Source organism: Echeneis naucrates, chromosome 20 (assembly GCF_900963305.1).
Source record: "Echeneis naucrates chromosome 20, fEcheNa1.1, whole genome shotgun sequence".
Taxonomy (NCBI): domain Eukaryota; kingdom Metazoa; phylum Chordata; class Actinopteri; order Carangiformes; family Echeneidae; genus Echeneis; species Echeneis naucrates.
The window spans coordinates 6333172-6350045 of NC_042530.1; the positions used below are offsets into that span (position 1 = coordinate 6333172).

At 39.0% G+C, this 16874-nt stretch overlaps 1 protein-coding gene across 1 annotated transcript in view; it reads right to left on the bottom strand.

The window, feature by feature from the left end:
• Nucleotides 1-15969, bottom strand: part of LOC115060602 (sodium/hydrogen exchanger 9-like) — a 50352-nt gene extending 34383 nt beyond the window's left edge. The window contains exons 1-7 of the mRNA XM_029528563.1: nucleotides 15794-15969; nucleotides 14856-15055; nucleotides 11419-11490; nucleotides 11204-11280; nucleotides 8843-8958; nucleotides 2833-2938; nucleotides 519-657 (exon numbers count right to left, since the gene is read on the bottom strand). Of these exons, the coding sequence (XP_029384423.1) occupies nucleotides 519-657; nucleotides 2833-2938; nucleotides 8843-8958; nucleotides 11204-11280; nucleotides 11419-11490; nucleotides 14856-15055; nucleotides 15794-15944 (861 nt within the window). The 5' untranslated portion in view covers nucleotides 15945-15969. The remainder of the gene's footprint in view (nucleotides 1-518; nucleotides 658-2832; nucleotides 2939-8842; nucleotides 8959-11203; nucleotides 11281-11418; nucleotides 11491-14855; nucleotides 15056-15793) is intronic.
• Nucleotides 15970-16874: the final 905 nt, after the last annotated feature.

Here is a 16874-nt window from a genome sequence, read left to right on the forward strand (position 1 = left end):
TGTTTCCTTCTGTAATTTACAAGGAGAGGTATAGAAAGTAATTAAAAGATAACCAAGCAACTGTATGCAAAGCCAGATCTGTTGGAGAAACTGCTGTTTCACAAAGACCATGCTGCTGCTATGCATCAGCAAAATCTAATAAATGTTCACTTTGTGCTTTGCCTGCACCCAGATATTAGTCACAGTAAATAAGAGCTGTTCACTGCCCCAAACCTCTCATGACACATCTTTATTTTTCATCCTAAAGTCTAATTACTACAAGATCAAAGAGAATCGGTGGACAAGTCGAAACTTCATCAGAGGCCATTGGTTTGATTGGCAATCTCTCTGCAACCATTAATGTTGCAGGAGCATTTAAGACTTAGCTGCATTACTTTTTTTTGATAAAGGTGGTAGAGTTGGGTGTTGCTAGAGAAGCAATTACCAAGCTGAGGAAGTGGATTGATTGCAGCGGATGGTGAGGTGATAATTGACTTTGGGGTGCAGAGGCAGAAATGGTGGGGGTGCCAAAAGGATATGAGGGCTGTTATGACTGTGAATATGAAACCCCAGAGGAAGGAACCAATGAACACTCCCAGAAAATAACCAACAGAGTAGAGAAAGGCAGGGAGGTTGAAGGTGTGTCCCGTCCACATCTGGCTGAAGGTGCTGATGGCACTACAAGAAAAATAACAAATACTTAAAAAAGTGGTTCCGCCCAAAATGAAACAATTTTTTATGGAAAAAAGAAGCCTATAGAACAATAAGAAGAAAAGTCAACATTAGTGTTACTGATGCTAAAAACATTAAACAAACAACACTGTTTATGGCCGTGAAGCAAATACTGTCATCAGAAATACAACCTACTAGGTTGGTGTGTAACAGTCTGCAGCAGTGAGCATAAATTCATGTGCTCATTATGCTGAGCAAAGCCTTTAAGTGCAATTTATTGGAGTCACTGCTAGAAATACATGGCCTTCTTTCGAAGTTAAATCCTTCTCTGGAAAACACCCTGTTCTGAATTATTTGCCTTGGACACGTCTTTTAGTAGTTAGAGGGAAACATGAGAAATAGTGTTGATGTTTTCTTAGACAGCAGCATTGTGCCTTTCACACTGCTATAAATATTTACCTTGTGGGGGGATGCGGGGGCCTCCACATGGCATTCATTGAGAGGCCTCACAGGGAGGAAAGGGAGGAAAAAAAAAGTTGAGATGGAGGGAAATAAAGAGGCCCTGAGGTAAAGCAAGCAGAGGCAGGCACCCATGTGAGTGGGTGATGGAAATGGCTGCCTTTGTGGAATGATTGCATTTTTTAACCCACCACTGACCCCTCCATGTGCTCACTTTGGACTTTGACTATTTGAAATGAATCTCGCTCCTTTGAGTCCTCAGAGTCAATGTGATAGTTGTGTCTGCAGTTTGTGCTTCCTTCATTTGACAGAGCTTTTGATAGCCAGGCAACACAGAATGCTGCTATAATCCAGCTAAAATTACAAAATCCTTGGTATCGAAGAAATGACCGACAATCTATGAACAATTGAATCCAAATTTCCACTTTTCATGCTGTCAAGTTGAGATGAGCCAGCGCGTAGAACACCATGCCTCCATAGTATTGAATTAATCATGTTGTTGCTAATGAGCTCAGCAAGCTAAAAAATGAAATATTATTGCCTCCACAAATAAAAATAAAAAAAAAACAGCTGTGTAAGTATATTAAATCTGGCCACTCATCACTTGTTTTATGTGGCTTTTGTTAGACTGTATCTTCAGACAACTGCTGCAGCTTCATTCCAGTCAAATTTCTCAAAATGTTGTCACAGGACCTGGCTGAATGGTGGCTGGGTCAGGGTTGCTGGAGCAAGAAGTTCGGTGCCTGTGAGAAGGCACATCAGCGTAAGGTTGAGCTACTCCGGGAGCTTGTTAAAATTCCAGTGCCAGGACCCCGCGTGGCTCACTAATAAGGACCGGCTTTGTGCATTGGGCCAGGGCAACCGGCAGGCCAGTGAGCGGGTCAAGTGACAGGAGATGGCACGAAGGCCTGTCATGCCACTCCAGGAACAAACACAGTACTATCTGACTGTTTGTCCGGGAAGACGTACCCTCTTCTGCGCCTCAATGTACACAGAGATAGCAGCAACAGCATGAACACAGCAATCTCTGCTGCCACCTCCTTTTCTCTCCATCTGCCTGCCTGTCTGGGCTGATTTGTGCGATTGGAGGAAGTGATGTAGACATGCAGGTAGAATGCATTTGATGTTGGTCTGACTGAAAAGAACATCTAAATATGGACAGATATCTTATCCCTGTCACCTCCCTTCCACCCTCACTTGTCTATCTGTTGCCCATGAATGTGGACCGATCATCATCTCTGTTCCCCATCAAGCCATCTGTTAGTATGTCTACTTCAGTGCCTTTGTTCAGTAGCATTGTGTAAACAGTGATGACAGTGTGTTTGAGTATTGAGTACAGTGGATGAAGGTACTGAAACACAGAGACACGTCATTGTGCTTTAAATAATTTTCAATTGCATTAAGTCCGAATTTGACATTGGCTGAGTTTGTTAACTGGGAGTGTGTTTCTACTCCAGCAGCAAGGCTCTCCACTGAGCAGCTTAATGAGATACTGAAAGTGCCAGGGGCAACTCCCTTTTGTAGCCCTATGCAAAGCTTTTGAGGCACTCATGTTGTTTTGTCATTCAAAGCAATTCCTTAAAGCGGGCAGCCTCCATCAAACCTTCCCTCCCCCACACATCCACCTCCATAATGCCAAACTGAAGAGACTGAGCACCCGCAGAATTAAAACAATATATTGCATTCACAGGGAAAAGACAAATCCTGAAGCAAAATACTTACTGTGTCAGGACAATGGCCACAGCATCATTTAAGACACTCTCACCAAACAGTAGGGTGTACAGACCCAGGTCTACACGTAGCTCCGAAAGCAGGCCAAGCACTGAAACTTAAGAGGGAAAAAAAAACAAAAGAAAACAAGAGTTACTCCTGTTTAAGAGTTTAAGACTGCAAAAATCACAACTCTTTGATTATCACATAAAAAATTGGTGTGGAAACAACACTGCTGCTGTCGCGAACAGGAGAGAGGAAGCAAATTTATGTTACAGTACAACAATGAAGCTGACCCGATGACAGCACACTGACGGCACTGGGAAGAAGGGTTTGACACATGGAACCGACAGAATAAATAACTTATTTAGCCCCAGCTAAAGACAATACCTAATGTTTTGAAAACACAACGGGAGCACTCCCCACACTATTTATCTACTTAAGGGAAACATACAGATAAAAACTATGCGTATCTGTATTCTGTTCATCGTATCATTGCATAAATGAAATGTATGGTCAGTTGGTGTATACTACAAAGTATTCATGTAATACAAATTAAATTGACAAATAACATTGATTAAATAATACATATTCATGTATGCCATAGGTGTACTTATATACGGTATAACACAGATCCCATGCAGCTATTAGTGATAAAGGCTACAGCAGTCTGGGATTGTGTACTTCACAGGGTGCACTTCCTGCGTTTGAAAATCATTCTCATACCATCTGTAGTAATAATAGCAGTCTGTGATTATTTTTTGGCAGCAGCTACAAAGACAGATAGTGAAAATCATCTCAGCAAAGTGATGAAATGACTGAATTGCCTGATGTGATTTATATACTATTACAGGTGGATAGTTTCTGGCTGTTACAATTTCCTTATTGGTCTGCCGTTGTTTCTGCGGGTGTTTTGGTTTGATATCATGGTTTTATTTGATAAATATATGTGGGAATGTGTTTGTTAGCTTGGGGCTTTCCTGCAGTTCTCAATACACAGAGAAATAACAACTAGGATTATAGGAACTTTGAAAGGACAATGGCGGCAAAGAAGAAGATTATAGCCAAGATAATGTAGCTGATTAAAACACCCAAACAAGGCAAACGGAGGGGTGCACTACAGGCAGAGTGCACCATGCTTTAAATAATGTAAGATTTACTCACTACTCACCAAGGCAAACCATTCCTCCATACATATTTCAGTTTCTCATTCGGAAGAGATTCGGAAGCAGTGTAGATGTTATTGTGCATACAGCATGTTATAGGTATAATCAAGGTATATTCAAACGTTGAAAAATAATTTATACTAAAATTAATTGCAATAATTCATCTTTTTTTTGGCAGGTATTTTTGTGCCTCTTTTCAATAGATTGACAGGAAATTCAGGTAACAAATATGCAACAAAAAGGCTAGCCGGCAAGGAGTCGGACTGTGGACTCTGTTCAGGACAGCTGCACACGTCATAGTCACCCTAATCACTGAGGGGTTCCCCAGCATTTACTGTATGATGATTCAACTGTTATGTGATGTCAAGGTATGATCCATTCACAGAGATGATCAGATTTAGATATACGATGGAAAATACAAAGAGCTATATTAATCACTTATTTATACAGCTGACTATGAAGAATGTGAACTGAACTTCACGGTGAGTTCACCAACAGTCAACATCAAGCGGAAGATGCTGAACATATGAATGGGTGCATGCACACAGACAATGTTTGGCACTGCAGGAGGTGTTGACACTGAGTGACAGAAAGGATACTGACACTGACAAGACAGTGATGTGCCTGTCAGCTTTGCACTTTTGTGACACCTCTAGTATCTCCTTCAGCAAGATATTGCTCAGGTTCCACAGATAACTCCGGGTCTGATTACACTACATGTGAAAAAAAAACATAGATATGTAGGAGGAAAAGACAATTAGATTTGTATAAACTAACCCTAACCGTAACGCGCAAGAGAAACAACAAGCTGAGTTTCCTCACAAGCAAAATTATAGCAGAACTAAGCAAAAAAACCACACACACACGCACGCACGCACGCACGCACGCACGCACACACACACACACACACACACACACACACACACACACACACACACACACACACACACACACACACACACACACACACACACACACACACACACACACACACACACACACACACACACACGATGCTAAACAGAACCTCATAAATCAGTTGATGAAAATTTGTGATTTGAATAATGAGTGAACTCTGATGGCACCAGCTCTATAGTGAGGAGCATGACAGTGAGGATATGACTAGACTGATCGGAAGAGCAGCCTCAGGACTTCTTTTAACGTATCTGCCTCGTTGGTCTTTGACAGGTTTAACCCTCTTCCCAGTCGGGGAAAATTTTTTAATCGGGAGAGGGTGAGGTGGGCCCTGGAGTCAGGATCGTTCCATCTTTCTGCTCCCATAATGCCTGGCTGATGACAGCATGTCGTGCGCTGCTCAAAAAAATCCACACCCCACACACACACTTGATTGCAGGTTGGCTGTGTTGTCATGGCAACCCCATCCTACAGCTGTCAAGTGTTCATCAGTTTCCACAGCAACACCATAAGGTGGAGGGACAATAATATCAGATATAATACAGTTGAAAGGGTCGAATGGAAGCCTTATTAGGTCAAATTACCCGGCAGCAGAGGTTTAGCTGTGGCAAAGCTCACAGCAGTCTCAGTCAGAGGACATGGGATTTGCTCACTGATTTAACCAAATTAGGCAGATATAATCCTGAAAGTGATGCATTAGGAAAACGATAGCAGTCAACAGGGAATTTCTGTAGTCTCCCTAGTCGCGTGTAAAAAGGTACTTGATCTTTTTAGGCACTGATAAGTGTATAAACCAGTTAAGAGCCAGTTAAGCATGCAGCGGTTTGAATACATGTTGAAATAATCCAATAATGTATAATTAGTAGATTTCCAGCTAGTTTTTTTTTTTTTTTTTTTAAACTGACTTTCACAGTAGTTCACTTGTTCATCAAAATCTCTATGAATTTATATTACCTACCATTGAGGAAAAAAGCTAACTCCATGCAATGTTTTTTTTAATTAAAACTTTAAAGGAATATATTAAAATAAATGTCTATTTTACTTTACATGATGGTCTTCCTATGATGTCAGTATTACACAAAGAGTATATAACCCATAGCACAAAATAATTAAGAAAGTAGTAGCTAATCAAATATTGAATATTGAGGACCTATACATTTCTTGCAACAATTAGAAGCTGAATATGCAGAATGAAGCCATGGTAAAAACAAAAAACAAAAGCAGACTGACAGAGTAAATACAGTGTTCTGTAAATACGGCTACTTTGTCAAAAACCCAATTTCACAACCATAACCTTACATTTCTTAACTCAATAATTAAGGTGTGTGACTTAGTAATAGTAATTGTGGCCTGTCTGTTATTATGAAAGCCTAAATGCTCCATTGCCCCTGTGCAGCAGCAACATTAATCCATAGCTCTTTATTTAATGTGATAAGTATAGTAGACACTTGTGCCTATCTGTATTTTGATGATAATTTTGACGTGCAGCCCAGCATTTCCAAACCTAGCTTCATTTCCTGCTCTGACATACCAAGAGAAATATGTATGGCCAGTGTCCAGGTCAGCAGCTCGACTAAAAAAGAACCAACAACTAAAAACAAACCTTTCCTTTCAAAGATGAAAGGAACAGCTACAGCGGGGAAAAAATAAATAAACAAAAGCCTTTGCTTGAGAAGTTAAGTGAGAGTTTCAACAACCTTTGTAAACGTCCCTGAGGCTAGAGGATGCAGCACAGCAGGCAGCCCTCTTCATGACCTGAACCTTGTGCCTTGTGCTAAGTCTAAGAAGCTGTTTCACAGCTAAAGAGATTTGGGGCCTTGCATTACACTGTTCAAAAATCTGTTTCAAAATACATGTTTTTAAATGACAAAAGTTATTTCAACACAGAGGACAGATCCTGTGCAGTGTAAAACATTATACGAGGAATGTTAACATGATACTGTTACATGCAATTTAAACTTCCATTAGGTCTGTATATGCTGTTACTTGAGATTTTCTTGGCTCTTCATGACCCATTTAATCTCTCAGCCTCATCTGAGGCTGCAGTCTATCTTCTGCCCATTTTGGGACAAAGTACTAATTAACGTCAACATACCACCAGAAAAACATCATGACTATGGGAGGAAACCGGACTAAAACAAAACAGACAGGGGATGAAAGTCCATCCAGAAATACCCAAAGACCTTCTCTCCATGAGGTAACATGGCTAATCAGCACAGGACTGTAGCCAGGACTTTCAAAATCCAAAATTAATGAATCCAAATCCCCAAATAGTGCAGAATCACTTGCCTAAGAAATGTTTTGACAAGAAACTGAAATATTTCCAACTTTCATTGTTTTGCTGTTTATTGAAGTAATGAGTCAGATTTAGTCTAAGTTAAAGAACCCTCCACTCTGGGAATGTAATGTTCAGGGAGAGATACAGCATTAGTTCACTTTGTTTCAATCTAACTTAAAATATTTAATTAAACACTCATATTAAGAGATGGAGACTCAGGCCATTAAATTCTCCAAATTCACAGAAAGACAAAAAAAGTAAAAAAAAAAAATAATAATAATAATAATAAATAAATTCACATTGTCCAGCTGCAGCATCCAAACTAATGACAAAACAGCTCCTAGAAGCAGCAACATCCTGCTGTTACTGTCTGCTACTCTCAGAGGAATCCTGCTCAAGTCATTAAAACTGCAACAAGACCCTAGGCCATCAAATATCTGTGTTACATTACAGAGACCAGAACAAGCAAAGTGGCAAAATAAATTGGCCTTCCATTTCACTCACACACTGGCTGGCAGCATGTGATGACTTTCACTGTGTTCTCACAATCTCTGTCATTCCAGTCAGTGCGTGGTATAGTTGCACTGACACAATGAGTCAGCAACACAAACAGAGAGCTCTCAAACATGGCTTATGATTAAAAAAAAAAAAAAAAAAAAAAACTATTCTAAAACACAAAAATGGTCTGGGAGTTACAGTGCTTTCATGTCTTTGTGTGTGTGTGTGTGGCCATGCCCGCTTAGCTGGTTTTACCCCTGAATGCAAATGTACAAAAGAGAGAAAATTTGAATGGCTACCTTTCAGAAAGTCAAGAGCTGCTGCTGCTATATTTGGACAGTGCGAGACAGAGACAAGCAAGAGGTCATGGAGTTTGGCCCATCGATGCACTGCAGTGTGATTCTAATCAAAATGACGAGGGCACTGGGGTCAGCAGAGATGAGCACACTGTGGCCTGGGAAAATAACACCAGTGAGCAGTGAGTGAGAATCTACAGCTCCTCTGTGATGCTCACCCAGGTTAACCACTTATTGGTATAAATAATTCATCACCAAATGTGGACATTAACATTGTCGGTGTCATGGCGTTGCAGGATGCCTTATGGTTTCCCACTTGACTGCTCTTGAGAAACACCCTTAATGTTGCAGTCCCACTTAGTAAACAGCACTGCTTTGAATTCCTTGCACCTTTTTCCTGAGTGCAATGTGACTTTGTTCCTGCATAAAATCTTAGCTATCAATCTGCGATCTATCACTATCCAAACACAAAGAAAATGATGCATAGACAGTACAAAGCAGGGGAAGGATCAGATGCAATACTTCTGTGGAAAGAGATAGTGTGTGGTGTGACCTTTTTTCATACGTTATCTGATATGATCACGTAATGAGATATTACATACATGGACAAACAATGTAAACAGTTGTCATGCAAAGTGTACAGGACCTTAGGAGTCAAAACGCATAGATATTTTTTTTGCCTGACAGTGTTTTAGGATTTTTTGTTTGTCATACAAAGCATAAAAGTGAGTATTGAAAAAAAAAAAAAAGCAGAAAACTGCTGCAGGAACAATTTTATATGTACAATAACCCACAAGTGTTTAGACAGGCGCAATTGGGCAAAAAGAAGAGATGAGAGTTAATGTAGGAGTTCCTTTATAACTAAATACCTGGGTCAGTGGCTGACATAATGGCACCAAACAGGAGGCAGTCAGTGACGGAAAAATCTCCATCTGTTGCACGACCCAACAGCACCATCAGTCTGGTGAAACCGTAGACGCAGGCTCTGGGATTGAGGACAAACAGAGGGATACACAGTGAGGTCATTAGGGAGTGTCAGCCAGAACAAGCCTATCAGTCATCCCTCTAACCACAGCAGGGCTTCCCCCAGAGTACTCTGGGCAATGGAGCCAGACACGGCCAGCAGGTGAGTTGACATGTTTCCAGGCAGTGACTGCTTAGCACTGTGTGCTGCAGCCCTGGCCTGCTCAATCCCACAACCATTTGCATACCTACACCTACACCAATGACTAATACTCTGATTGGAAAGCATCTATCAATCTCTATCCTGGTATTCTTTGATGACTGTCATTAGCACTCTGACATACGACAAAAACGCATGAATCACCCAAACAACTGAAAAACAACTACAAAACAACAAGGAGACAGAGTGAAGGGCATTGTGACAGAAATAGCATAGAAACTGTTATTTTTTTCCCCTTTTTAAAATCAACTCTGGGGCCAGACAGAAAAGCGAGTGTAAAATAAAGCTGCCACAGAATGCACCACTTCCTCTTCTAAAAATACTATACAGAATGAGGGAAAAACTTTAAATGTCTATTCAACTTCTGATCAGTAACTGATGTATGTTCAGTGCTAATCTTGTAACTGTAAAGCATCCCATAATAAGCAGCAGAGCAGTTTGTCCTCTAGGGAACCTTTCTGGCCATGGGCATGACTTGTTACTATGGTGATGGCACACGATCTGTCCCCCAGGGCATGTATTTAAAGTATTGCCCTCAGGTTGGAGACTAAGCTGTGCTATTCATGTAACTTAAAAAGAGATTTGAAGTTATGGTAATGATGTTCAAAGTGTGAGTGAGAGAGGGTTACAAGGACAAGGCGGAGGGGCAGGGCAGACAGACAGAAAGAGCCAGAGAGTACTTGTACTTCAGGGGAGTACATCCCTTTCCCCTGTAGGGTATGGCAGGCCCACTAACAAGCAACAGAACTGCTCAGGTCTGGTGCCTAGCATCAAAGAATGCACACGTGACCCAACATGTCAAACCTTAATGTTTCCTGTGAGCACTCAGGAGATGATCCTGGGGCAGGACCACTGATGGAAGACAGGAGGGAAAGGAAGTAAGGAAAGATAACATATCTGACACAGGCTTTTATCTGGTTGGAGAATTATCTCATTAGTTCTAGTATATCTCCAGGATACAGACTGTAGCCATGGGTTAACCCCGCCCCCCAAATAAAAATCAGATGACATTAAAATGACAAGAGTGGAGATTATGTTCTGAAAAAGCAAGAATAATAATATAACTGAAGTAACAACACTCATGGAGTCAAATATATAAATGCATGTTGCATAAAATATCAAGAGACAAAAAAACATTATTTTGTATATTGCTGAGACTGCAAAACATGTCTTTGAGCGGTTTTCAGAAAAGCAAAGAAAGTTCAATTTGGTCTGATCATAGTAGACTTTTGAGGGAACCAAAAAAACCTGAAGTAATGATGTTTTCAGTCTGTGTATCAGTGAGAGGTGGGCTGCAAAGATCTCGATTTCCTCCAAAGGCTGACATCGCCATCTAGCTTTTCTACACTGGAATAGCAAAGTTTAAAAAAAAAAAAAAATCTCTGCAACTGTACTGAAACGCCATGTAAGCCAATTACTGCTAACGTCACACTGTAAACTTCATTTTCATATATTGTGCAAGAAATGTCAGTCATTTCCACGGTCTTACCAACGTGCATGCTGGCAGTGTGTGATTGCTAACAGAGACACATGATCTCAGAACAAGGCAGTAATTCATCTGCAAGACAGCTTGCAGATTGAAGCACTGCACCAATCAACTGGAGAAGACACTGACAGCTGAAAATCATTTCAGTTAACTGCAGATTTGATGAGACAGCACCACAGATCCTTATGAACAAGTAGAACATCTTTCTGTTTGTCGAGGATGCATGTTATATCTTTTTGCAAAAGTGCAAAAGATCAAAAAATGACAAAACAGGCTGTTCTGCATAAGAGTGCAGTACAGAATTGATTTGCAACATTGAACTGACTAATGAACTAAAAAATAAAAATGTCAATAAAAAAATAAATAATAAAAAATAATAAAAAATAAAAAATACTAATCCTATTATTAGTAAATTGTCTTATGCTTTGTAGAGCTCTGTGAAAAGTAGTAAACTGTCTAATAGGCAGCTATTCTATTACATTAATGGACATGAATTATTGTACATTTGTTGAAACATGTTTTTGTTGTGTTAATATGTGTGAATGAACAGAGACTTCTTACCCAATGATCGCACAGCTGATAATGGTGCCCAAAAATGCAAAGGTCAGTACAGATCCAATATTTTCAATTAGTCGTTTCTGGAACAGAAATTGACACCAACAGGAACGTCAATTACACCCATTAAGAATGTCCAACAGTTTCACTTACATGAATGTAACTACATAAAGTGGTGTGTCTTCTGTATTTTAGGAGTCATGTCAGAACAGTAGTGTCACCTGATTTAGTACGTAAGCTCCATAGAAGATGATGGGTGGCAGAAACACAGTGAGAAGGACCTCAAAGATCTCCTGTAAAAGACGAGAGCTGTTGTGCCGCTGAATGACAGGGTTCCATGGGGAACAGGAGAACTCTGTTTAGGGAATGTGACTGATTGACAGCTATTACACACAGACACCCACACCATTCAGTCAGGATTGGCCTTTTCATTTTCTCACCAAGTGCCAATGTCACAACAGTCAAATAAAAGCAAAACAAGAAAAAGTGGCAATTCAATTTTATGTGCCAGACTTCAAGTAATATTATCGACTAAAAATGATGATCTGCTCTTGACAACACGTTTTAACATTGTCACTAAATGGTGCATTATATTATCTTCAAACCATCAGTTGCTGTGTACTGCATTAATTTGTCCAAGTACCCTGACTCACACTTCCACAGCTGATTAAAGCAAAGCATAATAGAGTGAGAAATCCGACTAGTTTTGCCAGTCTGCAAGAGGTTCCCTGCATTCATTAGAAAGGGAATGAGCAAGCATGTGTTCAAATAACCGGCAGAATAAAATCAAATAAAGTCCAAGCTGTTAATCACAACAACCTAGACTACCTGCAACGCACAGCATGTTTGGACTTACTGTGCATGTTCGCTGTCTGTTTCTCATCCTTGCCACAATGATGCAATGCAAACCACTCTACTTTCTCTTTTTGTGAATCCCTTTTTTCATCTTTTTTTTGTTGTTGTTGTTTTTCATTTGGAGGATTGAACCACCGTTATATTCCATTCACATCCAAATAATTCTGCTTTTTCTGATTCCTACATCCCATCAAGTCAAATAGAATTGGAAACTAAATTATTCTGATTCAATCAAAGTTTCGTCTAAAAGGCGATACATAATGGAGATGCTCGGCTGTGGTCATGGACATTTGGGATTGGACTACATTTCGCTCTTAAAGAATAGAATTGAAAGTTGAAACAAACTGAACAGCAAGGATATCTAGATGAATTAAAGCAATTCTGCCTCCACTTCAAGAGCACATTACTTTTCAATGAACATTTATCCTTATATATGTGTGGATGCATATGTAAGACTAGATTTCTTTTTTAATTAGGATTTTTCATTCTTAAAAGCCACATATACAGGTTGGACAGCTTCCTCAGTAATTCACACTTGAAATGGTTGCTAGAAATTCAAGATACCAATCTTTTGGCTGTTATCTTCTGCTTAAATATAAATAACCTTTTCAGCATCTGCAAAACCTGCAAAATAAACACACACATTCACAGACACACAGTGGGCAATTGTAGTTGTTAAAAAAAAAAAAAAAGTCTGTATGTGTTGCAACCCATGCATGACAAATGCAAAACAGAGTTAGTGAAATACAGACACTTTGATCAATAAATTATGCATACACTGGTGGTTTTATTCTAAGTTCCACCTGCACCACAGAGTCAAAGATGGAGGTGTGTTGTATACACTAATTGCCTCTTGAGCTGAGCAACCCTAAATTTAATCAGACCACAAACTTTAATGCCTTACTCCCCAGTGGCACATAATGGACTCGGTAGTGCAACAAAATCCTTATCTCTCCCAGCTAGCTCCCCATATATATCAGGCTTAATGGCATGAAGGCTACACAGAACCGTATGACCGATGTAATGGCCTTTGTGGTAGCCTCTGCTGGTGTGCTAATGAGACCCCAGGATTCCAAGGGGCCAAAGAGTCTAAGCCATTAGTGAGGAGTTACACATGGCCCTGGATGATTTGCAAGGTTCATGGTTCACTTACTTCCATTCTCCTGGGTTGAAATATCTCTCTGAGATTAAGAAATGCATTTACAAAGACACTCATTCCACATGCTGTCATGCATGTTGGCCATTGTAGTGGCTGAATCCTTGGCTTAATGGTTAGTTTTTTAATATTATGACACACCACACCAGCACCACCACTAAAATATGAAAGCAAGCCAGAAAACAGTAATAATACTAACAGTAGCAGAGGTCCATCTCTAGGCTTAGCCACGACAAGCAGTAATATTACAGTCACTGACTAATTCCTTTTAAATAAATAATTGCTCTGAGTTCCAAATACAGTTACACTATTGTTCATGTTGTACCTCAATGACAAAACATCACAGAAATATACTGTGTCTGATAAAGTGTAGAATTCAAATGAAACATCAGATTAGAGAAGATTAAGATAATAAATCTTCCTACACAGTAGAAGTTTGTTTTATTTTGCTTGTTACTTTATAAAAGTATTTCAAAAATATTACTAATAGTGATTTATCAACATGAAAATCTTTAACACAATATTTATAGTGTGCTACATCAGTTTTACAGGCAGCATAACACAAAAGGAGGTTTCAGTTTTGCTCTTTGTACAAAAATATAATGATGTTAAATGTAAATAATAATTTAATGCTAAGTAATTGGATGTTTTTAAGTCTCCAGTCTTCATAAAAACGATGGATTAGAGCTAATTTAACTCTTGGTATCATCAACAGCACTTCTACTATCTACTAGACAATACGAGCCTCATTAATATGTACATGTTAATTAGCATTTTGAGACATTCTTTTAAGTATATAGTCCCCTCCAGTGACAGACAGTAGATATGTAGATTCATTACTCAGTTATGTCACTGGTTAAGATGGCCATCTTTACCTGGGAGTTAAGTGCTGCAGTGCCTGTTTAGATTAACTATCTCACATCTCTCCTGCAGCACTAAGAAAATCTGGCACAAAATCACTTACTAGAGAATCTCATTATGGGAATCCTGCATGTAAACACATCTTGGAAAATGTCTTGAGAGGAGCGCAAAATACAAGAAAAACTAAATTGGGTTCTCTAATTGTATTCGCCTAGTTTATGTTGGCAGGAACATGCATATGCAAAATGTTGGTATAAAGCTTCTTCTTGTTCATTGATTAGAACTTTTGTGTTGTTTTATCTGCTCTACAAGCATTTATGTACACAGTCTTTATTTGTTTCTGTGTTTAGCTGTCTAATTCCTCCAAGTCCACAAAGATCACCTGAAAATGCAATTTCTCCTATCTGTTCCTAAATAAAATCTAATATCGGTTAAATTGCTCTCTTGCCCTCTTTCCCTTTGTACAAGCACTCTCTTGTTTCCCTAATAACAACAGAGCATGTGGGTTATTTAAAGGAAACCCAATATCAACGAACCATTAGGGGGGGACTGTTCTTTTTATTGTAAATACCTAACAGACATGGAATGAAATATAGATGCAATCAAACGGAAGACAATAAAGAAAATGTGTATTTCAGATAAAGTAAGCCTACATCCGAGCAAAACAAAGTGCCCTTTTTGATGTAGGTTTCTATAATGCATTGTGCAGCCATGAGCAGCAGTAGATTTTTATTATTATTATTATTATTTGTGCATTTGAAGTTCAAATCTAATTTCCATAGTTACCATATGATGGGTCGAGATTGGTGGGCTATTTTGATTTAGTTCTCCAAAATGCTGGTAACAATGCCCACGTGATGAGATGTTCACCATCAAGATATGAGGAGTGCCGTTAAGAGCGCCACAACTGCACGCACTCTGCAACCTCTCCATGCACATCCCTCCATTGAAAGATAAGCATCGCACAACTAAGCCCAGAAGCATACCTGCAGAGAATTTCAACAAAGAAAACAAAGAAAGAAAAGCTGTTGATATAATATCTTAGACACAGGACAGACAGCACTAAAAACAAAAAGTACACAATGATCATGAAAATACTACAGTGGAAAAAGAGCCATTAAGAGAATAAACAACATTTACAACAAAGGACCCAAATAAATGTACCATATGCAAGAAAACAATTAAATTACATCTTATAGTGACAAAACGTTAGTGAAACTATCTGCAAACCGTTTAATATCACATGAATAAAAATATGGTGGGTGGTGAGCTCTTAATAGTTTATAGTATCTGGAAATATGAGGCACTTAACAAAGCCTATTTGGTGTAAAGGTAGCCTAAATTAAACAGATGAATCAGGCTTAAACACTAATATACCAACTACAAAAAAACCATCTACACAAACAAATGTAATTTACACACCATGCCGTTGAAACATCATTATCGTTAATGGCACAACATGGCAGCATATATTACTGGAACTATGTTGCTGGTGAAATAAGGGTGGTCGACTTAAAGATTAATCAGTGAACAAAATTAAAGTCGTGGACAAAGAACAATTAGATATATATCCTCTATAAAATCCAAAAGAATAAATGTTTGACTGCATTTTATTAAGCTTTTAAAATATCACATAAGCTCTGAATTCAGGAAGTGTTGTGGGTCTTTTTTTTTTTTTTTTTTTTTTTTTTTTTTTGTATTGGCTATCAGCTAAAGCTACTTACCATAAAACATTGCAACTCCGTTTTCATTTATAAACCTAAACCTGAACTGTTTTAACGTCCACACAGTGAGGACGGTGAGAAGTCCCAAACTGGCTGCAGCCAACACCACCAGCAGTGCATTGTCCGGTCTGAGGCTCACCGTAGCCGACATCTTCACAAACCGGGTCCAACTTTTCGGAAACAAGTTGTGATTGAGTTCATCTGCAGCGACATCCGCATCAGACAGGTTGCACGGCGCTGCATTCACTGCCGCTGGGAAATCTTTGTTTCCTTCATATTTACCTGGTGAGAAAACTGTCCTACACGTTTAAACAAAGCACGACAAAACGGCTTGTTGCATTAAAGTATTTGGGTGAGCATAATTTCGTTGTTTTTAATTCATTATTTCCACGATGCTTTTGTCTGAAAACACATGAACAAATTCAAACGCAGTAAAGAGAAGTAAAAGTCATATAATATCCAGTTGTAATTTGTTTCTAAATTATGTCTTCTTCTTCTTCTTCTCTGATTGATAGTTACCATTTGTGCCGTTATGTATTCCATAATAATTCTGGCATTTGCCAATGCTTTACATCGCACCAAAAGTTGGGTATCAGCCATTCAATCTCCAGCAGATGGCGGTAAATACAAATGAATCTACGCGAGGCATTGATTTTTTTTTTTTTCTCTCTTTCTGCCCCTTAGCTCTAAGCAAATCAGTCATGGCCTTTAATTAGTATTTAATTAATGAATTAATTAGTCGTTTCGATTTAGTTGTAATGACTTATTTTGATTTTTAATTTACTTCAATTGTTGTACAAAGTTGGTATGAATAGAAAGCAATCAAATCAAAACTCAAAAAGCCAACAACAACAACACACATACATATCTATATAAATAAACATAGAAATATGTCTCAGCCAGCATTGTCCTCGGGGAAAAGTGACTGAATTAAACTCATTCGTAGATGGTGTGGAGACAGTTCTTTCACCTGATTATATGTCCGATAGAGAAAATTACAAATTGATTTTTTTTTCTTGGTCCACTTCAGATCACGCAATTAAAATGGTTCAGTATTACAGCAAGGCAGCACGCCATATTC